This window comes from Macaca fascicularis, chromosome 20, assembly GCF_037993035.2.
Source record: "Macaca fascicularis isolate 582-1 chromosome 20, T2T-MFA8v1.1".
In the NCBI taxonomy this organism is placed as follows: Eukaryota; Metazoa; Chordata; class Mammalia; order Primates; family Cercopithecidae; genus Macaca; species Macaca fascicularis.
The window spans coordinates 43,137,520-43,164,279 of NC_088394.1; the positions used below are offsets into that span (position 1 = coordinate 43,137,520).

Consider the following 26,760-nt stretch of genomic DNA (forward strand, 5'->3'; position numbering starts at 1 on the left):
ATTTAAAAGATAGGCAGAAGAGAAGTCCATAAAGAAACCCGGAAGAATGGCCAGACAGGTAGGAGGAGAGCTGGGAAGAAAGAGCATGAAGGCAGCTGAGAAAAGGGAGTGTTCCTATAAGTGTTGGCAGTATCACATGCAGCTGCAGCGGCATAAGCTCAAAGGCTAGACGATAACAGTGGGTTAAGGATACTGAGGTAAGGAATTTGAGAGATCCAAATGCAGGCCACTCAAGCAGTTTGGCTGAGAAAAGAAAACAGAGATGGGTAGTAGCTGGAGGGGATGTGGGTTTCAGAAGGTACATATGTATATATGTACAGATAAGAGACTTAGACATCCTTAATTGCTGAAGGAAAGACACCAGCAGACAAGTGGAAGCCGGATACATAGGCCAAATAAACAGTGGAACAAGGCCCATAAGGTTCCTGGAGAGGAGGCAGGTGTGACCTCACAGCACAGCTGGCGCACTGGTTTTCAGTTAAGAGGAAAAGCAATGAGAATGGGTGTGGAGGAAGGGATTATATTTAGTGCTGCAGAGGTCAACCGACAAATTGTTATTATTATTACTATTATTTTTGGGATGGAGTCTCACTCTGTAGACCAGGCTGGAGTGCAGTGGCACAATCTGGGCTCAGTGCAAGCTCCGCCTCCTGGGTTTGCGCCATTCTCTTGCTTCAGCCTCCCGAGTAGCTGGGACCACAGGTGCGCGCCACCACACCCGGATACGTTTTTGTATTTTTAGTAGAGACGGGGTTTCACCGTGTTAGCCAGGATGGTCTTGATCTCCTGACCTGGTGATCTGCCCGCCGCAGCCTCCCAAAGTTTTGGGATTACAGGCGTGAGCCACCGTGCCCAGCCCAAGTGACAAATTATTAAACACCAGGCCCTCTGTTAGTTTCTAGGATATACTGGCAAGAAAAAGAGATACTGTTTTCTGCCCCCATGGAGCTCTGTCAAAGGAATGTGCACAGAGTCTTTTTGAATATGGGGAAGTCAAAGACTACTTTTAAACCATCTGCTCTCCAAGGGGAAAAGTACTTATCTGCCTGCTTCTAGATTCATAATCCAGAAAGTGGAAAAAGTCACTAGGCTTTGGTGAAAAGAATTACCAAGTTACAGAGAAAAACGCCATTATCTCCACTGACATCGTGAAAAGTCAGAATACGCCTTACACTAGGATTAAAAGATTTCAAAAATTAGTTGGATATTTGAAGGAAAAAAAAAATCAGAAAACAGGAATATAAATACTCTTTTGAGTCCCAGATATTTATGGTAGCACTCACTAATAATACTGATATTTATCATATCCATATTTCACAAATGTGTGATGTTTAAAAAGATTTACACAGTAAGAAAAAGTCAAGAAGTCTAGTATACCTCTAGTCATACCTGAAACACAAATGGAATACCAACATTTCTCAAAACATTTGGAACTTACTATCCCTACCAATACAGCGATATTATAGAGGCAGGGGTATAAACAATAACATTGACAAATAATAGCAGCTAAACTTTTTGAGTGTTGATTGTGTATTAGGGCCTCCTATGGTCTATCTACATTAATTCCTCTAATTTTAACAATAACCTTAAGGTAGTGTGATAGGCAGAATAATGGTGCTCCAAAGATGTCCATATCCTAATTTCCAGAGCCTGCTGAATATACTGCCAAAAAGGACTTAGCAGATGTAATTAAAGATCTCAAGACAGGGAGAGTATCTTGCAATATCCAGGTGGGGCTAACGTAATCACAAGGCTCCCCATAGGAGAAAGAGGAAGGCAGTATGGGTTACTGTCAGTGATTTGAAGATGCAACACTGCTGGCTTTGGGTATGGAGGAAAGGGCCATGAGCCAAGGAAGATATGCAGCCTCAAGAACCTGGAAAAGGTAAGGGGATGTATTCTCCCCAAAACCTCCAAAAAGGAATGTAGGTTTGCTGACAACTTGAATTTAGTTCAGTGAAACATGGTTCAGGCTTCCAACCTCTAGAATTGTAAGAGAAAAAATCTGTGTTGTGTTAAGCCACTAAGTTTATGTTAATTTGTTACAGCAGTGATAGGAAACTTACACAGGTTAGTTTTACAGACATGGAGAATGAGGCTTAACAGAAGTGAAATAACTTCTCCAAAATTACTGTAGATGGTTGAAGAGATTTGCATTTTATGGATTATTTTCTTTTTTGAAGTAGGAGGGAAGGTTAACTACTGAGAACTGGAAACTGGGAAAGTAGAAAGGGTATTAAATAGTTCTTATGAAGAAAGAGAACTTCTGGTATGACAAGTAAAATGTGTATTTACAACACACGGAAGTATTTAGAGATGATGGATTAGCCTTAAAGTACTCTAGAGGGAGGAGTGGGTGGGATGGGTAGTAGGTGGTGGTATGCGTGAAATAAAATTGGGCATATAACGATATTGTTGAAATTGGGTATGGGCACAAGAATTTTATGTATTTGTTCTGTTTTTTTTTTTTTTTTTCTTTTTTGACAGTCTTACTCTGTTGCCTAGGCTGCAGTGCAGTGGCATGATCATGGCTCACTGTAGCCTCTACCTCCCCAGGCTCAGGTGATTCTCCACCTCAGCCTCCTGGGTAGCTCGGGTACAGGTGCACACCACCACCCAGGTAATTTGTGTATTTTTTGTAGAGATGGGGTTTCAGCACGTTGCCCAGGCTGGTCTCAAACTCCTGGGCTCAAGTGATCCTCCTGCCTCAGCCTCCCAAAGTGCTGGGATTACAAGCACAAACCACTGTGCCCAGCCAAGGAGTTTTATTACACTAATTTATACTTTCATAGATATTTACAAATTTTTAAAAAGTTAAAAAAATCAAGATAAGTGACACACAGGAAGATACACTGATAAAAGCCAGGAAGTAAAACGGACAAAAACAAACTTCAAATAAAGCAAAACCAGTAACAATGCAAGGAGAGCTTCCAGTTTCTGGTCTGACATATAAAGTTCTTTAATGTTGTCACTCTAGTTCTCATAATAAGAAAAAAGCAAAGAAATAGAAAATCAACAACTTTTCTTAGATCTTTCAGAGAACTAAGGTCACAGGACAAACGGCTACTCTGCAAACTGGAGAGACAGACAGGTGGAAACAGAGTCACAGCTTACAAGAAGCAGACGCCCAAGAGCAGAAGATCAAAGATGGAGCCAATACAGGTAAGAAGACTTAACTGAAAAACTGCTGGAGGCTCAGTGTAGACTAGCTTGAGTGTTCAAAACTCCAAGGGTTCAGGGCAGGGGGGAACCCTCACACTTACATTTTTGTGAGTTTTACCTCCAGGAATTCAACCAGATTCTCACTGTGAAGACTGGAGAAAAATGCCTTCATGTTTCCAGCAGCAGCATGGGAAGGTAACCATTCTGAAACATGCCCAGAGCTCTCTGTTCTCCCTAACAGCCTGCCTTCAAAGAAAACTTTTACTAGAGCTTAACTGACTTGGGTTTAACAAAAGCCTAACTGACCTGGGGAAAGGGAAATACTCAATTTCAGCTCCCTCTCATCTTCCTGTGTCACCTAAGAAGACAGGGAAGCTGAGAAGCACTTGTGAAGGTCACAGCCCAGGGACACAGGTTCACTAAAATAGTGAGACCTAATGACAAGATGACAGAACACTTTTCTATTCCAGTACTTCATCAACTGGGCTCCTGTATAACAGGGAATTACAGTCCAAAGCACTGTAAACATTATCTTTCATTTTTTTTTTAAAGTATAAGTATAAAAAACCTTTAATTATGTTAATTATGAGATTTTTAAACTGTATTACTGGAGAAAAGAGACCAAGTCTCCTCGTAATACTTTTTTTTTTTCTTTTTTTTTTTTAATTATACTTTAAGTTCTAGAGTACATGTGCACAACATGCAGGTTTGTTACATATGTATACTTGTGCCATGTTGGTGTGCTGCACCCATCAACTCGTCAGCACCCATCAACTCATCATTTACATCAGGTATAACTCCCAATGCCATCCCTCCTCTGTCCCCTCTCCCCATAATAGGCCCCAGTGTGTGATGTTCCCCTTCCAGAGTCCAGGTGATCTCATTGTTCAATTTCCACCTATGAGTGAGAACATGCGGTGTTTGGTTTTCTTTTCTTGCGATAGTTTGCTGAGAATGATGGTTTCCAGCTGCATCCATGTCCCTACAAAGGACATGAACTCATCCTTTTTTATGGCTGCATAGTATTCCATAGTGTATATGTGCCACATTTTCTTAATCCAGTCTGTCACTGATGGACACTTGGGTTGATTCCAAGTCTTTGCTATTGTGAATAGTGCCGCAATAAACATACGTGTGCATGTGTCTTTATAGCAGCATGATTTATAATCCTTTGGGTATATACCCAGTAATGGGATGGCTGGGTCATATGGTACTTCTAGTTCTAGATCCTTGAGGAACTGCCATACTGTATTCCACAATGGTTGAACCAGTTTACAATCCCACCAACAGTGTAAAAGTGTTCCTATTTCTCCACATCCTCTCCAGCACCTGTTGTTTCCTGACTTTTTAATGATTGCCATTCTAACTGGTGTGAGATGGTATCTCATTGTGGTTTTGATTTGCATTTCTCTGATGGCCAGTGATGAACCTACAAAGAACTCAAACAAATTTACGCAGAAAAAACAACCCTATCAAAAAGTGGACAAAGGATATGAACAGACATTTCTCAAAAGAAGACATGCATACTGCCAACAGATACATGAAAAAATGCTCGTCATCACCGGCTATCTTTCATTTAAGAAGGAAACCGACACACCAAAGGAGACAAAAACAAGGACACTAGAGGAAATATTTGTCTCCAACACAACAGCTACTGCAAACAGTAAATACAGCCTAATTCCTAGTCAGATCAACCTTAAAACTTCCACAGTAAAGGTCTGTCTACCTTAGTTCCCTTCACTTAACACATCATATCCAGCTTTCAATAAATAATTACAGGGCATGCTGAAAGGCAAAAGACAAAACAAAACAAAAAGTCCGAGGAGACAAAGCAAGTATCAAAACAAGACTCATATATAGCAGACGTTTTGGAATTATCAGACCAGGAATTTAAAATAACTATGATTAACATGCTAAGGATGCTAATGGAAACAATTAGACAACATACAAGAACAGATGGTTAATGTAAGCAGAGAGATGGAAACTAAGAATCAAAAGGAAATAGAAATAAAAAATACTGTAATAAATGAAGAATGCCTTATCGGACTCATTGATAGATTGGACATGACCTAAGAAAGAATCAGTTAAGCTTGAAGATGCCAAAGGTGTAAATACACATAGTAGGAATACAAGAAGAAGAAAGAGAGAAAGGCAAAAGAAGAAATATTTGAAGTAATAATGATTGAGCAATTTCCAAAATTCATGACAGACCTCAAGCCACAAAACCAGGAAGCTCAGAGAACACCAAGCAGGAGAAATATTGAAAAAATCTATACCCAAGCATATCATATTTGAACTGCAAAAAATCAAAAACAAAGAGAAAATCTTGAAAGAAGCCAGAAAAAAGAAATGGAAGAAAATATGACTGGGATTCCACATAAAACTGTGATATAATACAAAAAGTGCTCATGTGAGGTTGAAAACCATGAATTAGGGTGATATGGTTTGGCTGTGTCCCCACCCAAATCTCACCTTGAATTGTAATCCCCATAATCTCCACGTGTCATGGGAGGGACCTGGTGGGAGGTAACTGAATCACGGGAGCGGTTTCCCCCATGGTGTTCTCGTGATAGTGAGTTCTCAGGAGATCTGATAGTTTTATATGCATCTGGCATTTTCCCTGCTGGCACTCATTCTCTCCCCTGCTGCCCTGTGAAGAGGTGCCTTCCACTATGATTGTAAGTTTCCTGAATCCTCCCCAGCCATGCAGAACTGTGAGTCAATTAAACCTCTTTTCTTTGTAAATTACCCAGTCATGGGTATGTCTTCATAGCAGCGTGAGAATGGACTAATACAGAGGGGGCTGTGCCAATACACAGAGCTACAGGTTTTTCTTCAGAAATGCCCAGTATCTTAGGCATAGGAGGGAATAAGAGATAGCTGGACTAACCCAGGGCTGAAATTCTCCCAGGCAGGTATAGTGGAAAGTCAGTGCTTTATAGGAGTTCAAGGTACTGGCAGAAGTAATGTTGGTGTGTGGTAACTAAATAAGGAGGTGGGTAAAGACAATAGTGGGCTGATACAGGTTGAGAGACTAATGGTTTTAAAGTGGAACAGGTATAATTAGAGTAACAGAGTGGGAGAGCTGGAAAATAGGCTGTGGTCAGAGTTGGATAAATGAAATTAGGGTTTCAGAAGTGAAACCATTCTGGAAGATTAGGTTCGGGCTATGGCCATGGGAGTGAATAGCTAAAACTGAATATGAATAAAACACTCTGAAGTTTTCAAAATGGAGATGAACGAATATGGGTGGGATCGGTTCATGAGCGGAGTAATTTTTTCCTCTTTCTATACACCTGATAGTCTGCCTATCAGGTGTGACAGAACACATAACCAGCAGAAGAGCTATTCAACTCATGAATTAACTCAAGTGGAAGAGAATACTATATCAGATGTACATTTTCTCTCTGTTTCACACTGGGTCACATCCATTATAACACTTTTTACTATGATCTGATGTCAAAGGAATATGAAGAAGAACCACTTTTTCAAGAAGTAAATAATTTCACAAGTGGGCATACATTTGACATTTGTGATACTGGGTAAGTACACTGTGCATTTGTTTACATGCTGATAAAATTGTGATCTGTGGTATCAGTAAAATATCAGAGAGAAGGAAAATGATATATGTGAAGGGCAGCTCAACACGATCTTAATTTCAAAGAAAGTCATAAATGAATGAATGGGAGGCAGATACATTATCTGCAGAAAAGCCCAAAGCTGCTGGGTGGTAAGGGTAGTCACTACAAAGGCAGCTCTGCATGTTGGACTTTACTTATGTGACTTTCCAAATGGTTCTGTTCACTGTAAGATAGAAGTGGCTTAATATTTTAAGATAAGGAGACAGGAAGCCTTATGGATCTTAGAAGTGTCACCTGCCTGGCCGGGTGCAGTGGCTTGCACCTGTAATCCCAGCATTTTGGGAGGCTGAGGTGGGCGGATCACGAGGTCAGGAGACCGAGACCATCCTGGCTAACACGGTGAAACCTCGTCTCTACTAAAAATATAAAAAATTAGCCAGGCATGGTGGCGGGTACCTAGTAGTCCCAGCTACTAGGGAGGCTGAGGCAGGAGAATGGTGTGAACCCGGGAGGTGGAGCTTGCAGTGAGCTGAGATTGCGCCACTGCACTCCAGCCTGGGGGACAGAGTGAGACTCCGTCTCACAAAAAAAAAAAAAAAAAGAAGTGTCACCTACCTTGGCTATACAGCACTTACTATCAAACTTTCATCTAGAACTTGTAAGTAAAATCAGTGGTTTCAACTATAACTTTTTAAAGTTCTTTGCATGACCATGCAATAATCAAAGAGCCACAGAATGGAGATATGGTTAGTTAGAGGGAGAAATGTAGGTCTGAATGTTTCACAAAGTAGGTAGATAATATCTGAATGACCAAGTTAATCTTTAGGCTGATGAATCCCATCCACAGTTTTACAGTGATATAAAAGTATATGGGTTGGACCAAACATTCACATGCACATGGCAGTGACTGTGGTGATACCTCATCCAGATCTTCTCTTCAGGACCTACACACTTATTCCTTGAGCTGGCCTGTGTTGGCTGCTAATAGCTCACAGCAGGGTTCCTACCTGGAGATTGTTCTTAGCCAAAGGGAGCTGCCTCATACAAATGTTAACACTTTCCTGGAGGCCTGTCTGGATGTGATGTGTGATTGATGCAAGAGTTCAAAGGCTGGGCCCCTCTGGCTCAGTTCGGGCCACATTTGAAGGATCATCTTAGCTCCAGAGCTCCCCATGCATCTTCTCCTTCTGCCACTGCTGCTTTCTTCACTACTTCAGAGGTGTTGCCCCCAATTTGAATCTAGATGATATCCCTGTGTCAGGGTCTGTTTCCACACTTCTTAAATATGGGAAGTTTCCCAACTATACATAAAATATTGTCAATGTAATGTTTAATGACACTGTAAGAATATGAGACAATAATGAGAACATCTAGTTTGTACTGCAGTTCCACTATTTAATAGCTCCATGACTTTGGATAATTTAACTTCTCTGTGTCTCAGTTTCCTTATCTTTAAACACTGGCTAATTTCTTTTGAAATAAGGATTACTACAAAGATCCCAAACAGTTCCCTGTACACACACACAAACACATGCATACTTTCAAATACAATATTCTTATTTCAGTTTACATGAATTGGTTCTGACAAAAACTAATTATTTTCACATTTGTTATTTCACTGAAACATTCTATTAGACAGCAAGTCAATATTAAGACTACACACAAAAAAGTCACTAATTGCCTACTATATGCTTGGCTCTGTGACCTATACCAGGTACACAAGATGACGTGGTTCTTGACCTCAGGGGGTTACAGTCCTGTGTGGAGAGGCATCTAATCTAAACAAGGGTAATGAAATATTATAAATGCCAAAATGTCTTAAAACAATTGGAGGGGTAGTCACTCCTCTAAGGATATCAGAAACGACTTCATAAAGACGACCCTTCAGGTAAGACTGTTTTTAGGAAAGGTACTTTACTTTCAGCACAGTTTTCTTGAGTAATGAAGGATTCTTTACTGCCAAATAATAATGATATTTGATTATAATCTATAACAACTATTTTGTATGAGTCTACTTATACAGAGAATTTTCATAGACACATTTATAACAGAGTTAAGTTTACTTACTGTTATCTTACGAGGACAGTCATTAGAACACAGACCACTAAGAACTGTGGAAAAATAAACAACAGGCAATTATTACTATTATAAGTTTATATTTAAAGTGAGCTCTAATTTTCTCCCTAAGATCCATTAATATACTCTATTGATTCATAATCACAAGCAGAAACCAATTCCATTTCTTTAGATCTGAGCAAATTAAAGTTCTGTTGTTCACTTTATACCAATATTTCAAAAACCTAAACTGTCAAGATGTTACTATTTTGTGAACTATATAGGTGAAATAAATTATGATTATATCATACCATACCTAAAATAGAACCTTAGATTCTGACAGAGGGGTGCTAAATGAGAACCAACTAAAATGTATACTAAGAAAAACAAATAGAGCATTCAGCACTTTATATCTCAGACTAGACTTTTCCCATTATGTAATTCTGGGTCAAAGATTTTGGGTACCCTTGATAACTAATATAGAGAGCATAACTATAAAATAATTGATGAGTCTACAACAAATAAAAATAACTTTGTGATACATTTATTCTATAATCAGCAAAAATAGGTTAAAATATCTCAACAATCTCTAAATAATATGAGTTCTGAAATAAAACCATATTTGTACCACTTTTGGTGAAGTGATAGCTTTGATAAGAAAGCAGACATTATATGCTATTATTTAAAAATGCTATATGTTATAAGATAAAGAGCTGATAGTTCTCGGTAAGCACACATTATTTTCATAATTATGAATATTTGTCTGTATATTACACATATCCAGAAGAAAATGGTTGATTCTGTTTGTTTATATTACATGACTATGGAATGACAATCATTCTAATACAAATGTTTGTCTTAGGCAGGGTGCGATGATTTGAATGTTGGTATCCCCCAAATTCATATCTTGGAACCTAATACCCAATGTGACAATGTTAAGAGGTGGGGCCTTTGTGAAGAGATTAAGTCACAATGGTTCCATCCTCATGAATGGGATTAATGCCTTGACAAAAGAGGCTCCAGTAATTTCTCTTGACCCCTTCTGCCATGTGAGGACATGGCAACAAGGTGCCATTTTTGAAGTAGAGGTGAGACCTTACCAGACATTGAATTTGCCAGTGCCTTGACCTTGGACTTCCCAACCTCAAGTACTGTGAGCAATAAATTCCTGTTGTTTATAAATTACCCTAAGGTTTTTTTTTTTTTTTTTCTTTTTGAGACAGAGTCTCGCTCTGTCACCAGGCTGGAATGCAGTGGCATGATCTTGGCTCACTGCAACCTCCGCCTCCTGGGTTCAAGCGATTCTCCTGTCTCAGCCTCCCTAGTAGCTGGGACTATAGGCGCATGCCACCACGCCCAGTTAATTTTTGTATTTTTAGTAGAGACGTGGTTTCACCATGTTGGCCAGGATGGTCTCAATCTCTTGACCTTGTGATCTACCTGCCTCGGCCTCCCAAAGTGCTGGGATTACAGGTGTGAGCCACCGGGCCCAGCCAGGTTTTTTTTTTATGTTAATAGCAGCCTAAATGGACTAAGACACAGAGGATGTAAGGTAAAAGGCACCAAGAAATGAGCATGACATATTTCATCACAAAAGAGAATACCTGTTCATTTACTATAGAATATTTGCATTAAATTCAACTTGAGGAAACAGTGAAATAAATATTTTACACTAGCAAGCAGTTTTCAATGTTTAAATTTCCTTCCCTAGCACAGTGCCTGGTTCTCACTCTTTTATTATGAAAACCCTCACTTCTCACTCTCCTTTTATCTTCTTCCCTAAAGTTTAGGTAGACATTGGTAGCTCTTTTCCAATTGTTCCAAAATGATTTGCACAAGCCTTCATTTAAACCATTATCTTGCTGACCCACAGTTATTTACGCACACATGTGTCTTTGCACACAGATGTTACCTCTGCATCATTTTATTCCTTATTTTCTCAGGGTCTCACCCAACATATTTGCTCAATAAATACTTGTTAAAGGATGAAAAAAGATGGTTTATTCAGGCTAGGCACAGTGGCTCACGCCTGTAATCCCAGCACTTTGGGAGGCTGAGGTGGGTAGATCACTTGAGCTCAGGAGTTTGAGACCAGCCTGGACAACATGGAGAAACCCTGTCTCTACCAGAAAAAGAAAAAAAAAAAATTAGCCAGATGTGGTGACACGCATCTGTGGTCTCAGCTACTCAGGAGGCTGAGGCAGAAGGATCACTTGAGCCAGGAAGCAGAGGTTGCAGTGATCTGAGATCATGGTACTGCACTCCGGCCTGGGTGACAGAGGGAGATCCTGTCTTAAAAAAAAAAAAAAAAAAAAGGTAGATTATTCAGTAAATGGTGCTGGATAATTGGTTACTTGGAAAAAAATAAAGTTAGAGTTTACCTCCCTATATAAAATGCATATTTGACAAAGACAAAATAATAAAAGAACTCTTAAACTTAACAATAAAAAGACAACCCAGTTGACAAATAGGAAAAGGATCTGAATAGGTATTTCTCCAAAGAAGATATACAGATGGCCAATAAGCTCATGAAAAGATGCGCAACATCATTAGCTATCAGAAAAACATACAGCAGAATCATTACGAGATGCATGCCCATGTTCATGGCAGCAGTAGTCACAATAGCCAACTGGCGGAAGCAAGCCAAATGTCCGCTGACAGATGAATGAATAAAATATGGTAAATACATACAACGGAATATTATTCAGCCTTAAAAAGGAAGGAAATCTTGTCACATATTACAATATGGATGAACCCTGAAGACATTATGTTAGGAGAAATAAGCAGTTATTGTATAATTTCCACTTACTGTATAATTTCATTTAATGAGTTATCTAACCACTTATTATTGTATAATTTCATTTAATGAGTTATCTAAAGTAGTCAAATTCACAGAGACAAAGTAGAATGGTGCTTAGTCAGGGCTACGGGGAAGGGGAAAAACGGAGCTGTTTAATGGGTATAGAGTTTCAGTTTTGCAAGAAGAAAAAGGTTTGGAAATGTGTTTCACCACAATGCAAATATACATAACTCTACTGAACTATACCTTAAAAATGGTTAAGATGGCAAATTTTGTGTGACACATTTTTAACCACAATTTAAAAAATGGTTAAGATGGTAAAAAAAAACCCACAATGAGTTAACATTTTATACACACTAAGATGGTTACAATAAAGCAGTCCAAGAATAACAAATATTGCTGAAGATGTGAAGAAACTGGAACTCTTACACATTTCTGATGGAAATGTGGAATGGTGCAGCTGCTTTGGAAAACAACGTGGCAATTCCTTAAAAGGCTGAACATAAAGTTCTCCTTTGACCCAGTAATTCATTTCCAGCCATAGTCCAAGAAAAACAAACAAGGAAAAATCCAAACAGAAACTTGTACATCAGGGTTCATAGCAGTATTATTTATAATAGCCAAAAGGTGGAAACCATCCAAATGTCCATCAAATGATCACTGGATAAACAAAATCTGGAATATATATGCAACAGAATAGTATTTTGCAATTAAAAGGAATAAAGTACTGAATGCGTATTACAACATGGATGAATCTTGAAAACATTATGCTAAGTGTAAGGGAGGAGACCATCCCTCATATTGTCTTATGACCAATTTCTGCCTTCAAAGAAGGAAGTAGTAAAAACTAAAAGGCAGAAATGAAATCCACAGGTAGACAGCCCGGCGCCACACCCTGGGCCTGGTAGTTAAAGATCGACCCCGGACCTAATCGGTTATGTTATCTATAGATTACAGACATTGTATAGAAATGCACTGTGAAAATCCCTATCTTGTTTTGTTCCGATCTAATTACCGGTGCACACAGCCCCTAGTCATGTAACCCCTGCTTGCTCCATCAATCACGACCCTCTCACACGCACCCCCTTAGAGTTGTGAGCCCTTAAAATGGACAGGAATCGCTCACTTGGGGAGCTCGGCTCTTGAGACAGGAGTCTTGCCGATGCCCCCGGCAGAATAAACCCCTTCCTTCTTTAACTCGGTGTCTGAGGAGTTTTGTCTGCGGCTCGTCCTGCTACAAGTGAAAGAAGCCAGTCACACAATATGACCCCGTTTATATGAAATGTCCAGAATAGGCAAATCAATGGATACATAAAATAAATGAGTGGTTGCCTGGAGCTGGGGGATGATGGGAGCATGACAGACAATGGGTACAGGGTTTCTTTCTGTCGTGATGACTATATTCTCAAATGATTGCAATGATGGTTGCACAACTCTGAGAATATGCTAAAGTCATTAAATTGTATACTTCAAATGGGTCATGATATGCTATGTGAATTACATATCGATAAAGCTGTTACAAAATAAGAAAGATACCATAAAAGTTTAAAAGACTACTGACAAAGGGGGTGAACTTTTTATGATGTAACAATATAAAGAGATACTATTGCTAATATAAAAAGAATTTCTAGATATCAGAAGATAATCCAATAGAAAACAAAGGATTTCAAGAAGCAATATCTAGAAGAGAAAATACAAATAATCAAAAAACACTGAGAAAGACACTCAACTGCACTAGTTAGGAAAAAACCAATATTATTCCCAAGAGATAGGTGAAAAAGAAAAGCATGATAAAATTGTAGGGAAAATAATAAATATATTCACAAAGGGTTCTTTAACATATACTGCAGTACATTTACAAATCCATTAGAAAATAAGAAAGGACAAGGACTATAGATAGAAATAAAGATACAAATGGCTCTTAAATATATGAAAAGATGCTGAACTTCATTATAAGAAAAACATGAAATAAAAATCGGACATATTTTTCACCTAACTGGCAAAGATAAAAAAGTTTAATAACCCCTTGGGTTGTTGAAGGTGTTAGGAAAAGAGCATTTTCATATATATAGTTAGGTGGAAGTAGGAAATTATACAATTTCTGTGAAGGGATATCTGTTAAAAAATACAATATAACGTTCAAAACAAGGCAGAATTAATCTGTGGTATTGGAAATTATAGTAGCAATTACTTTAGGTGAACTGGGTTAGCCACTAATAAAGGGGCTGGAGGGCACATTTTGGATGTTGGTAGTATTTGTTTCTTGATCTGGGTGTAATTGTATGGGTATGTTTACTCTGTTAAAATTTATAGACCTGTGCACTTATGTATACTTTTCTGTATGTTATATTTAAAAATATATATGTTTTAACAATTCCATTTTTAATAATTTATTCTACAGGATATTCATTACAGTGGTATTCATAATAAGAGATTGAAAACCACATGATATATGTGAATAAGGAACTCATTATGTTGTAACCATACTATATGATACTATTCAGTAGTTAAAGAAGTTTCAATTGCTTCTTTAACTACTGAATGTATTCTATATTATACATATATATATTTGTATATGCATACAATATCTTAGATACAAAGAGGTTGTCTCTGGGAAGAGAACTGTATCACTGGCAGATGAGTAAAAGGGAGACTTACTTTTATCATACACCCATGAAATTTTTAATAGACCATCTGCATTACTTATTTTAAAAACAAATTCATTAGTGAAATAAAAATTTAGGACTCTCAGATGAGTATGTGGTAAATTGGATAGTGTTATATGCTGGTGAAAATATAAATCCCTACAACTTTCAGGGAAGATAATTTGTTATTATTGATTAACATTAAAAACACAGTCTCTTCAACTCATGTCTATGAAATCCGCTAAGAGATAAAGCGAAATAAATTGTGGAACATATATAACATTATGGAATGATACAGAGGTATCAGAAGAATGAGGGAGGCCTGTACGTGCTGACTTGTAAGGGGGCTTATACTTTATTAAGGTAAAAAACCCAAGACACATGCAAATATGTTTCATAAAGTTCCATTTAAAAGTATGTGTTGGGCTGGGCATGGCGGCTCACTCCTGTAATCCCAGCACTATGGGAGGCCGAGGTGTGCGATTAGGAGTTCGAGACCAGCCTGGCCAACGTGGTGAAACTCCGTTTCTACTAAAAATACAAAAATTAGTCGGGAGTGATGGCAGGCACCTGTAATCCTAGCTACTCAGGAGGCTGAGGCAGAAGAATCGCTTGAACCTGGGAGGCGGAGGTTGCAGTGAGCCGAGATCGCACCACTGGACTCAAGCCTGGGTGACAGAGGGAGACTCTGTCTCTAAATAAATAAATGTGTTCAATGGATCTCAGACATAGTGTTGAGCAAACGAAGCCAGGCACCAAGAGCACATCCTGTATGATTTCATTTACATCATGTTCAAAAACGGCCTTATGCATACCCAGCCTCGTGCATCTCTTCCATCTGGACGTTTGCCTGTATCCTTTGTAATACCTTTTATAATAAGCAGGTAAATGTAAGTAAATTGTTTCCTTGAGTTCTGTGAGCTGCTCTAGCAAATCAAACCCAAGGAGGCGGTCATGGGAAGACTGATTCATAGCTAGTTAGTTAGAAGTACAGGTCCTGACCTGGGACTTGTGATTGGCATTTGCAATGTGGGGCAATCTTGTGGGGCTGAGCCCTCAACCTGTGAGATCTGACAGACTATCTCTTGGTAGACAGTGTCAGAATTGATTGGTTGATGTATGGAGGGGGAAGGCAGAATCCCTACATATTTTGGTGACCAGAGATGAAGTATTCTGTGTGGTAGTGATTGTGTGAGAGTAGACAGAACAAAGTTTGGTTTTGTTCTGTCTCTTACCTTATGCATAATTATGCATAATTGCATGGTATTCCATCGTGTGTGTGTATTTACCCCTCTTTATGTTATGGATTGAATGAGTACCCCCTCCCTCAAATTCATATGTTGAAGCCCTAACCCCCAATGTGGCTGTTCTTGGAGACAGGGCCTCTAAGGAAGCAATTAAGGTTAAATGAGGTCACAGAGAGAGGATCAGTGTCTCCTAATAAGTGAGCTTGCTGTTTCTACCTAAATGCACACGAAGAGAACATGTGAGCACACGCTGAGATGGCAGCCACCTAGAAGCCAGGAGGCGAGGCTGCTCAGAGTGAATCTACCTTCCCAGGACTTTGATCTTTAACTTCCTAGCTTCTAAAACTGTGAGAAATAAATTTCTGTTGTTGAAGACACTCAGCCTGTGGTATTTTGTTATGGAAGCCTGAGCAGACTAACACATACATACTTCTTTAAAAAATTTTTTTTAGGCTGGGTGTGGTGGCTCACGCCTGTAATCCCAGCACTTTGGGAGGTCGAGGTGGATGAATCACCTAAGGTCAGGAGTTCAAGACCAGCCTTGCCAACATGGTGAAACCCTGTATCTACTAAAAATACAAAAAAATTAGTAGGGCATGGTGGTGCGTGCCTGTAATCTCAGCTATGACGGTGGCTGACGGAGGAGAATCGCTTGAACCCAGGAGGTGGAGGTTGCAGTGAGCTGAGATCGTGCCATTGCATTCCAGCCTGGACAACAAGAGCAAAATTCCGTCTCAAAAAAAAAAAAAATTATGTAGATGAAATCATACTACATATTATTGTGTAATTACCCCACATCTATTACTTCAACCACATAATTGCATGGTATTCCATTGTTTGTGTGTGTATTTACCCCTTCTTTTTATTAGGATCTTTAGGTTCGTCCCCTCCTCATACCCCAATTTTTTTTCCTCCTAAAAACACCATTGGCAAGATCAGCTTTATGGACCTGGTACATTTATACATAGATCTTTGGCACATCTCTGACAATTTCCTTGGGATAAATGCATAAAACATAATTTCTGGGTTCAATCTTAAAGCTTTTGATGTACACAATGAAACTATTCTCCAGAAAAGACTATCAAACATCTAAAAAGACCATTTATTGATCTTCTGCTAAGTGCCAAGCTGTGAACACATGAATTTTCTTTTACAAATGCTCTTCCTTAATCTTCATATCAAGACTGTGAAATAATTCTAATTGTCCCTTGCCTCCCGCCTCCTCTTTTTTTTTTTTTGAAGAGGAAACTGAAGAACTGAAGCGTCGGCCCATATTCACGGTCACAAGGTGAATGGAACTCTTTTGCAAGACTATGTGGCCACTGCTTTCAACAAGCAACAAGAAACTAACTCATTTAAAGAACACATTATCCTACTATGATAGAAGATGAGAAATCGATGAATCATTGGGTTATTTTCTGTATAAGATAAAATGTCTGTGTCTTGGTTAGCATAGAGTATTACATAATCTATGCTATCACATAATCACATTAGTATTAACCACATAATGCTAATTCAAAAATCATGTAATAGTTTCTTTCATTTTGTATATAATAAGCTAAAAACTCGGTTCTTGCATCTGTTTTTGTTTTTTCACAAGACTTCCTGTCAAATTTGAAGTTTCACATTATAACATTAGGATCACATGATAAGACTTAAATGTAACCTTAACTTTGCCACATCTTTCCTCCATTAAGAAATTTTATACAATAAAATCAAACTAGGTATTAAAGATGAAAAAAATATGATACATATTTGCCATAGATATGTGTTATAAAAAGGGGTATCTACATAATACAAATAGAGTATGCATTTCCTTGTTTTTTGCAACCACAGATTCAAGGAGAAACAATACTAACCCTTGATTAATTATCATGCTGGTTCATAATATTGCTTAATTAGGAATTCTGAACTCTCAACATAGTATTATAAAGGTTATTCTGTGTCCACTCAGAAATTATTTTACCTACAGAACGACTTGTCCTTTTCCCAGTGATATCTATATGACTATGCAGCAGGTGAGGCTGACTCAGACTGTGTGGCTTCTGGGCTCTACTAGCTACATATGTTTGATGTAAGGTAGGAAAATATGTCTTTAGCTATATTCAGTAATGATACTGCTTTTGTTAAGGAGTGCTACAGACATAAGGATGAAATTTTACTTTTAGCTTTGGCTTTACCACTCAAATCCTCTGTGACCCACCCTTTAGTTTTCTTTTCTTTCTTTTTTGAGACAGAGTCTCACTCTGTTGTCCAGGCTGAAAGGCAGTGGCACCATCTTGGTGCACTGCAACCTCTGCCTCCTGGTTTCAAGTGATTTTCGTGCCTCGGCCTCCCAAGTAGCTGGGATTACAGGCACCTGCCACCACACCTGGCTAATTTTTGTATTTTTAGTAGTCATGGGGTTTCACCATGTTGGCCAGGCTGGTATCGAACTTGGGGCCTCAAGTGATTCGCCTGCCTTGACCTCCCAAACTGCTGGGATTCCAGGTGTGACCCACCATGCCTGGCCTAGTTTTCTTATAAGAAAAAAAGAGGACACCTACTCTCATACTTATTATCTTCTTCGCCTCCTGAGTTAATGAAATTTGAAAATGTCTGAAAAACATTAGGTTTCTTGAAATTTACAGACCATGTAAAGAAAATTTTTATTCTCATTTTTTCCCCTCTTATTGCTCAGCATATTAAAGGGACAGACTTATCAGGAATATGGTTTCAATCACAGTTTATTACAATTAGATATAAATTCTTCATAAAAGGCAGAACTGAATTAAATATTGCTGGAAAACACAACAGAGTATAAGTTTTATATGTATGTTAGTAGTTCATCCTCTGTTATTAATAATCTGCTACTAACAGAAACTAAGTCTTTAGGTCATGAGTGTTGATAAGGGTAAACGTCAAGGCAACTATCTGACACCAACGTTGGCTCAAAGTCATAAGCACCACTCCTTTCAAGCTTCCTATTCATTCAGCACAGAAAATCTCATCAAGTAGGGCCACGTCTTGCTGTATTAGCTAATGAAAGATGTGATCACGGACAAATCACTTCACCTCTCTCTCTTTTATGGTTTTACAAAAACATTTAAAGTAAGAGAGTTGGATGAAATAATTTATAAGGTTTATAAAAACCTCTAAACTGGAGTTTTTATAAACCTTATAAATTATTTCATAATTATTTGATTCCAAACTGGGATCTACATTGTTATCTGGTAGTTTCAGTTACTTAATACCCTAGCTCAGAGGGAAGTAGCCTGGGTTTAAAGGGCTCTTTGTGTAAGTTTGCTTACATGTAACAAAATTATCTAGAGAACAGAGAGCCTTGAACAGTCTGGGTCTGAATGAATGAGGCTGGATCATGGAGGATGCATCCTCTCAATCTCAGAAATGCAGAGCAGAACCAGAAATGGAACTTGCTATTATGTAAGCTAATTTTCTACATTCTCTTTGTCCTTATAGCATATGTAACATTACATACATACTCACATATTTTCATCTAAATCTTATATATATGATATGATTATAGGAAGCAATCGTGTAAAGCAGAAGGCACATGATAAACAATAAACGTTAGCTATTACTGTTTTGTTTTTAAAACAAACTATAGAGTCTATCATTCTGGATTTCAGGATTTAGAGGCATCAGCTGTCATTGCTGCAGCTTCTTTTGGTGTGCCTGAAACTTCAGGAACCAGCAGAAGCAGGTGGAGAATGCTTAGTGCTCATGGTGGTTATATCTACTAAGTGCCAAAGAGCATAGCTTTTCTAAAATACTTTTCCAGACTTTCCAAATGTTTTACAATAGGCTCTCTTATTTTTGTAATCAGAAAACAAAACTAAATAATACTAAACCAAAACCTTACCAATAAAAAAAGAAATAATGTGTTAAAGTTCTCTTGCATAATCAAAAAAGTAAAAGGATAGACTGATGGTGTTTCTACAAATGTCACCCTGAAATTATAATTTAAAAACTCCATAATGTCAAGCTTATGAACAAGTAAAAATTATTTCAAGTAGTCTATTAAATGAGTGCAAATATATAATTTCCCCAGTGATATCAGAATAAAAATTTCATCATCTGTGCTTCAGTTAGGTTAACAAAAAAAAAAAAAAAAAAAAAAAAAAAGCACTATTAAATGCTCCAAGGCTAAATTTACTGTGATTACAGCAAAAGCCCATTTTTAAAAAAGTGGGACAGTTATATTACTGGTATAAAAATATAGGTTTATGGGTGAAGTAAAATTTATTTTTTTAAGTATAGTAACTGGGAAGGTATGCTAAAATATATAAAGGGCCCATTATGGAAAAGGGAAATTTAACAGGACAGACAGACACCTGTATGCAATTCCAGCCTTCTACTATTTGTGTTCTTTGCCCCTGTGAGCTTTGTGAAGGCAAGAACTGTTTTTGTTTGATTTTTAAGTGTCTCTCTGTGTTGCTTAGTTCAAGTGTTACTCAATGTTTTTTAACTAGCTAATTTTGGCTAACTCTAGAAGTTTAAGAATTTTTAACCATTTCATAAGCTTTTGTAATTATATATTATTTGTAATCATATTACAGGCTGGGTGCAGTGGCTCATGCCTGTAATCCCACCACTTTGGGAGGCCAAAGTGGGCGGATCACTTGAAGTCAGGAGTTTGAGACCAGCCTAGCCAACATAGTAAAACCCCATTTCTACTAAAAATACAACAATTAGCTGAGCATGGTGGTGTATTCCTGTAATCCCAGCTACTCAGGAGGCTGAGGCAGGAGAACTGCTTGGACCCAGGAGGCGGAGGTTGCAGTGAGCCGAGATCATGCCACTGCACTCTAGCCTGGGTGACAAAGCAAGACTGTGTCTCAAAAAACAAAAAAAAATTACAAAAATTGTACACAGGATTATTATAAATACCCTTTTAAATGAGCTGTTCCAAAAAGTAGTTTCTAATACTTCTAGGGGCTTTTAAAACCAAATTTGTTTTTAAAGATTAAAAAAATATGAAAACAGCCTATTCACAATTAAATAAAAAGCAGTAATTAAAATACTTGATGAGCTATGTGAAATACTGGTTATTAGGAGATTTAACTTGTACTTTAAAACATGGACAATAGGATGTGCAATTCACAAGTTTCTTTTAACATGATAACGCTTAGGATTTTATCATTTCATGTTAAACCATACTGTATGTTATAGTCCATGTATTTTTAAATATATTTAAAGTATAAAAATTTGGCTTCTAGCATTGTGATTCAGTTTATATTAGCTATTTCACACAAATATCAAAACCAAAACCCAAATATGGCAATAACCGTGCATAAATACTGTAATGCTAAGCCAACGTGCAGGTTGGGAGAAGGATGAGTTAAATAGCCAAAGCTGTAAAGGTCAATACTGTATAATGGTTTTAGTTTTGTTTAAAGTAAAAAATTCTTGCCTGGATTCTGAGTGACTATTCATATTCCTTCTCTGAAAATGTCTTTAAGTTTGTTTCTTTAAGACACATGAACACAAAAACATCATCACCTCTCTAAAAATTACTCAAGCTTTGAGCACATGTGTAAAATCAAGTACCTGCCTCCAGACATTCTTGTCATTTAGACAACATTATTTTAGATATTCTGTGGAAGGTTTTTTGGTCTGTTGTTGATTACCTTTCATTCATTATTTTATTAAATTGTAAAATCATATGCTCTTTGTACAAAAAATACAGAAACATATAATGTGCTTTGAAGTAATCTTAATCTTGTTCTTTATGTGTACAAACATATTAAGTATCAAATATGGTAGTTATATAATTTATACCTATATAAATATATATACATATATTTCATACACATATAAATTTGTTAAAATTTTTGCTAAAGTCAGGAGCAGTTTGACCTTTAAGAACATACCGAATAATGAAATGATAAGTATGTGACATGATGGATATGTTAATTTGCCTGATTTAATAATTTCATAAGGTATATACATACTAAAATATCACACTGCATCCCTTAAATTAAAAAAATGTTAAAAAAGGAATTAAAAACAAAACGTATTGGTTCCAGGTCAGTATGTTTGAAATAATTTCTAGTAGACAATTTCAGAAACAAATTATTTACCTTCCTTAATTCCCTAAATGTCACTGCAATGTTCAAAAATAATAAATGACAGATATCTTAAGACATTCTTAAAGGATACTGAATAGGTAAGATTGAGAAAGAGCTAATTAGTGTTGAGCAGGTCAGAGAGCTACTGGGGCAACAGGGGTGGACCCTCCCAGCAGCCCACTGGGAAACCTTTCAGCTCAGAGCTGCGGCAGCCGAGAGGGGAAGCATGCCAGGGCTGAACGGAGGGTCTCTGGAAAGCAGGCCCGAGGCTTGTGACAGGAAAAGCTGCATTTGTTACTTGCTAGTTCTTGCTAGCAAAGTAAAGTGGGGGATTTGCTGGTGCTTCTAGTCAGTGCCCTATATAACTTCAGTGTTGCCCAAAATACAAACTTTTTAGCATACAGGATGAAACAACACAAAAAGGCTCAGCAAAGCAGTGAGTTCCTCCCTGTAACATCCTCTCATTATTTCCCACTGGAAAGCACAAACGTGTTCAGACTCAGAGAGCCTGTCGACGCCCTCAGTTGAGGCCACAGGAGTAAGTCAGGGCTCTTGGGTCTCTTGCTTGTGACTTTCACAAAGAAGGCAGTTGGAGTTCAACTCTAAGGCATCACTTCAACTCTCCTGTCTGAGAGCCCCCAAGCCACCACTTTGCTCAAATATAGCTTCCATCCCAGGTGGGCTCCCAGCTTGTGAGCCCCAAAGGGGAAAGGAAAAAGGAAGCAGTGGCAATTGTCTGATGGACAGAAGTATATAGTGACCCACCCCATCCGCACTACCCACCAACACTGATTCTTTTAAGAAATGTAAGCAGAGAAAAATCCTCATGCACAAGAAGAAAAGCAACAGCTTAAGAGAAGGAAGACTAACAGGAACAACCATATAAATGGCCCCCACCTAAACAGAACATGCACAGGAACAGGAGGGAATTTCAAAGATGACCGTATTACAGTAGCCCCCACTTATCCAAGGGGACATGTTCCAAGAGCACCAGTGGGTGCCTAAAACCGTGCAGAGCACTGAATCCTAAATATGCTGTTTTTTCCCGTATATATACATACCTATGATAAAGTTTAATTTACAAATTGGGCATAGTAAGAGACTAACAACAATAAACTAGTAATAGAACAATTATAACAATAAACTATAATAAAAGTTATGTGAATGTGGCTTTTCACTCTGAAAATATTTTCTTACACTGTACTCACATCTTTTCAGAATACAGTTGACTATGGGTAACTAAAACCACAGAAAGTGAAACTGTGGATAAGTGGGGACTACGCCATATGCAAGAAGATAATAGAGCAATGTTTATAAAATTCTACAATAGCAAACTTAGTGTTAACAGTAAGAGCAAGAGAAAGATATTCTAAGACATACCAGTACTCAGAAAATATATTAACCTAAGTACAACCTTTCTGAAAATAACTTGAGAAAATACTTCACCAGAACAGGAGCTGGAATGAAGAAAGGGGAAAATGTGGTATATAAGAAAAAAGGTGGCAATAAAGCTGGTAAAATTTGTTTAATTACTGATAATATGGTTGTGAATTATTAAGAAATGATTTATAGCCGGGCGCGGTGGCTCACGCCTGTAATCCCAGCACTTTGGGAGGCCGAGGCGGGCGGATCACAAGGTCAGGAGATCGAGACCATGGTGAAACCCCGTCTCTACTAAAAATACAAAAAATGAGCCTGGCGCGGTGGCGGGCGCCTGTAGTTCCAGCTACTCGGGAGGCTGAGGCAGGAGAATGGCGTGAACCCAGGAGGCGGAGCTTGCAGTGAGCCAGGATCGCGCCACTGCACTCCAGCTTGGGCGACAGAGCGAGACTCCGTCTCAAAAAAAAAAAAAAAAAAAAAAAAAAAAAAAAGAAAGGATTTATAAAATAGAAGGCACAAAAAGTAAAACAAAACTAATCATCCAGAAATTAAACTTCCATATTATTTCAACAAAACCCGGAGGCAGGCAAGGGGAATAAAAGCTTTCCCATTACATATCTGCTTTCGGTGAAAAAAGAAAAAAGAAAGCTTTCCCAAAGGAAAGGTCTCATCTTGTTTGGTAAGCAAAGGTGAAGATACTGTTACAATTTTAAAAGTGCTAGGGGAAACAGGGTTCATCCAGGTTTGTTAGAAACGAGTTAAGTTCTAGACTAGAATGAAGATTCAGAACCTCCAAGTGTATCTGACAGGAATAACAATAAAAGATGAGAGCCGGTAACTAGCCTTGATTCAGGGGAGTGGGGATCCCACAATTCTGTAATACGCAAGGTCCCCGTCTTCATGCAAGTGCCGTGGATCTGCTGTGCTGTGTGTAAGAGAGGCAGAAGGGCAGTTTACATTGCCGTGGCCACATATAAAAGCTTAAGTATCCCCAATTTCCTTAACTGAAAAACAGTGGCATTTAGTATAGGCTGGTTTGAAATTAGAGTAACAGAATAATTTAAGAGCAAAATATGCTGTGGACATTGCCGATGGCTGTGAAGGGTAATTACGTACTAGTAACTGACTTAAGGCAAACAACTGATAATCAAAGGAAAGAGTGGAAGAGCATCTCAAAACAACTAGGAGGTTATTTTTCTTTCAAATGATTGCTTTAAATTGGGATCTCATTTCCTGTGACCTTTCTGTAAATTACATTATTAATATTTATGTTAATATCTTTAATGCAAAGTTATCCTGTTTTCTAAAACTAAAACCTCCTGCACCAAATTGGCTATCCATGGGTCTCAGCTTGGAGATGTGTGGAGAATCCTCTCCTCAGGATAATGTTACTGAGACTGCAGGGTGACTTGTCCTGATTTAGGCTAGGAAGCTGAAGGCCAGGGATTCTTAAACTCTCCACATTAGAGATTCTCAAGACTCTCTTAGGTTTTTTGTTTTAACTTTTTACCATGGAACATCTCAAACAAAAGTACAAACATATATAAAACTATAATAGCAGAATGAACTTCACACACATTTCTCACAATTTCAAAAACTGTCAAAACACATGGCCAACCTTGTTCCATCTATATCCAGCTTCCACATCCCTGGATTACTTTAAAGAAGGGCTCAGGCATGTCATTTCGCTCTCAGGTAGTTTGCTGTCTCACTATTTAATGATGTAAAGAAGGTTACGTTTTCCTGAGCAGGACCATGATTTGTTCTGAGTATTTGGTTACTATGATTATAAGTTAGGGCAGCGGTCCCCAACCTTTCTGGCACCAGGGATGGGTTCTGTAGAAGAAAGACAATTTTTTCATGGATGGGGGTCAGATGGGAGATGGTTTCAGGATTGTTCCACCTCAGATCATCAGGCATTAGTTAGATTCTCATAAGGAGTACACAACCTAGATCCCTCACATGTGCAGTTCACAATAGGGGTCGCGCTCCTATGAGAATCTAATGCTGCTGCTGATCTGACAGGAGACGGAGCTCCGGCAGTAATGCCAGTGATGGGATGCAGCTGTAAATACAGGGGAAGCTTTGCTCACCCTCCGGCCATTTACCTCCTGTTGTGCGGCCTGGTTCCTAATAGGCCTCAGACTGGTTTGGGGACCCCTACGTTAGGGTCCGCTTTAACAATAAAAACTAGAGTAATTTTATTGGAACAATTTTAAAAAAATTCAACAGATACCTATAAAGGGCCTACTATATACCAGACATGAGTATCAATGGACAGAACTAACTAAATATGCACATTTTGACTTGAATTTTCTAACACCTAACTGATTCATAAAAGAAGTCTGTGTTGCATTATGAGGCGGTGAGGTCTCCTTTAGAACAAAGCATTCAAGCAGAAGATGACTAAGATGTTGCATTAGGTTAGACTTGGGCAAGATGCCTTTTGAGATTTTCCCCATCTCTAAGATCTTGTTTTTGTAATTTAAAAAAACGTAAATGAATAAATGCCAAGGAAGAACTTGGGACCCTAAATTATATGCATACATTTTTCCACATGGATAATTTCTAAATGATCAATATAAAAAAAGTCAGACCTTCTTTTGCTTCACCCTGAGAACTGCCTACTCTCTTTAGCATATTATTATTACAACTGGGAACTGGAATATCTTATCAATGTTACAAAAACCCTATGCTCTGATTCCCATCCATTCTACCTGGCTGGGGACCTCTGTGCGAGGAAGAACTTGCAGACTTGAGCATGGAAAGCAGTGGAGTCACAGGCCCTCATGCTAGTCAGCAAAACTGTCACAAGTATAGACAGGTCAATCACATTCTATTGTAAGAGTATAAAACAGAACTTTTAGTATAAAAGTAGTTTCAAGGCTTGAATAAAAGAACTTGCTGAGCACAGGGAGAACTTGATTTAACAATATACAGATTAATACCTCTTGTACTTAAAATTTTCCTTAGTACTTAATGCCTAACATCTGTTCTAGAAAGAATTAATCTTAAATCTTTCCAGGTATGCACATGCACATACCACATTCAGATGAACTAAGTAGTAAATATATGTTATTTTTGTTGTTGTTGTTTTGTTTTTAAACTTCAGACTTGAGCAAATAGTTCCTTTAAAGTATACTGGCTCCAGCCTGGCCATCACGGCAAAACCTCATCTCTACTAAAAATACAAAAAATTAGCAAGACATGTCTGTAATCCCAGCTACTGGGGAAGCTGAGGCATGAGAATCGCTTCAACCTGGGAGGCAGAGGGTGCAGTGAGCCGAGATTGCGCCACTGCACTCCAGCCTGGGCAACAGAGCGAGACTCTTGTCTCAAAAAAGTTTACTGAAGTACACTGGCAAAATTCAAATGAAAGAAGGAAAAATCCCACAGTTATCTCATTAAACAGAAAGAAAATATTTTGAAAGAGAATTATTAATTTAAATTTTATGCATATTTCTGAAGCAAATCACACTTATTCTAGGTTGGAGCAAAACGGTTAGTTTTACATGATCCCATTAAAATAATGAGAGGAAAAACTCACTGTTACTCATCGTGTGTTACTCTTTCTGTGCATTTTTCGTGTAAGCCTGAAAAATTATGTACATTAGAGTTTCTAGTCACAGAGAATCTGCAAAAGATGGGTAGACTTGAGAAGTTAAACTAGGAAAGGCATTTCAATCTTTTCAAGAAATGAATGACTGACTAGTTGTGTCCCTAATAATCAGCAAACAGGTCAAGGTAGAAATCTGACTTTGAATTGGAGTTTCACCAGTTTTGATAGAATGCTTTTTAGAGACACAGATGAGTCAGAGG

The 26,760-nt window shown here is 38.2% G+C and overlaps 1 protein-coding gene across 1 annotated transcript in view; it reads right to left on the minus strand.

Moving 5' to 3' along the window:
• Positions 1 to 26,760, minus strand: part of ITFG1 (integrin alpha FG-GAP repeat containing 1) — a 295,294-nt gene that overhangs the window by 61,999 nt on the left and 206,535 nt on the right. The window contains exon 13 of the mRNA XM_005591846.4: positions 8,811 to 8,854. Within this exon, the coding sequence (XP_005591903.2) occupies positions 8,811 to 8,854 (44 nt within the window). The remainder of the gene's footprint in view (positions 1 to 8,810; positions 8,855 to 26,760) is intronic.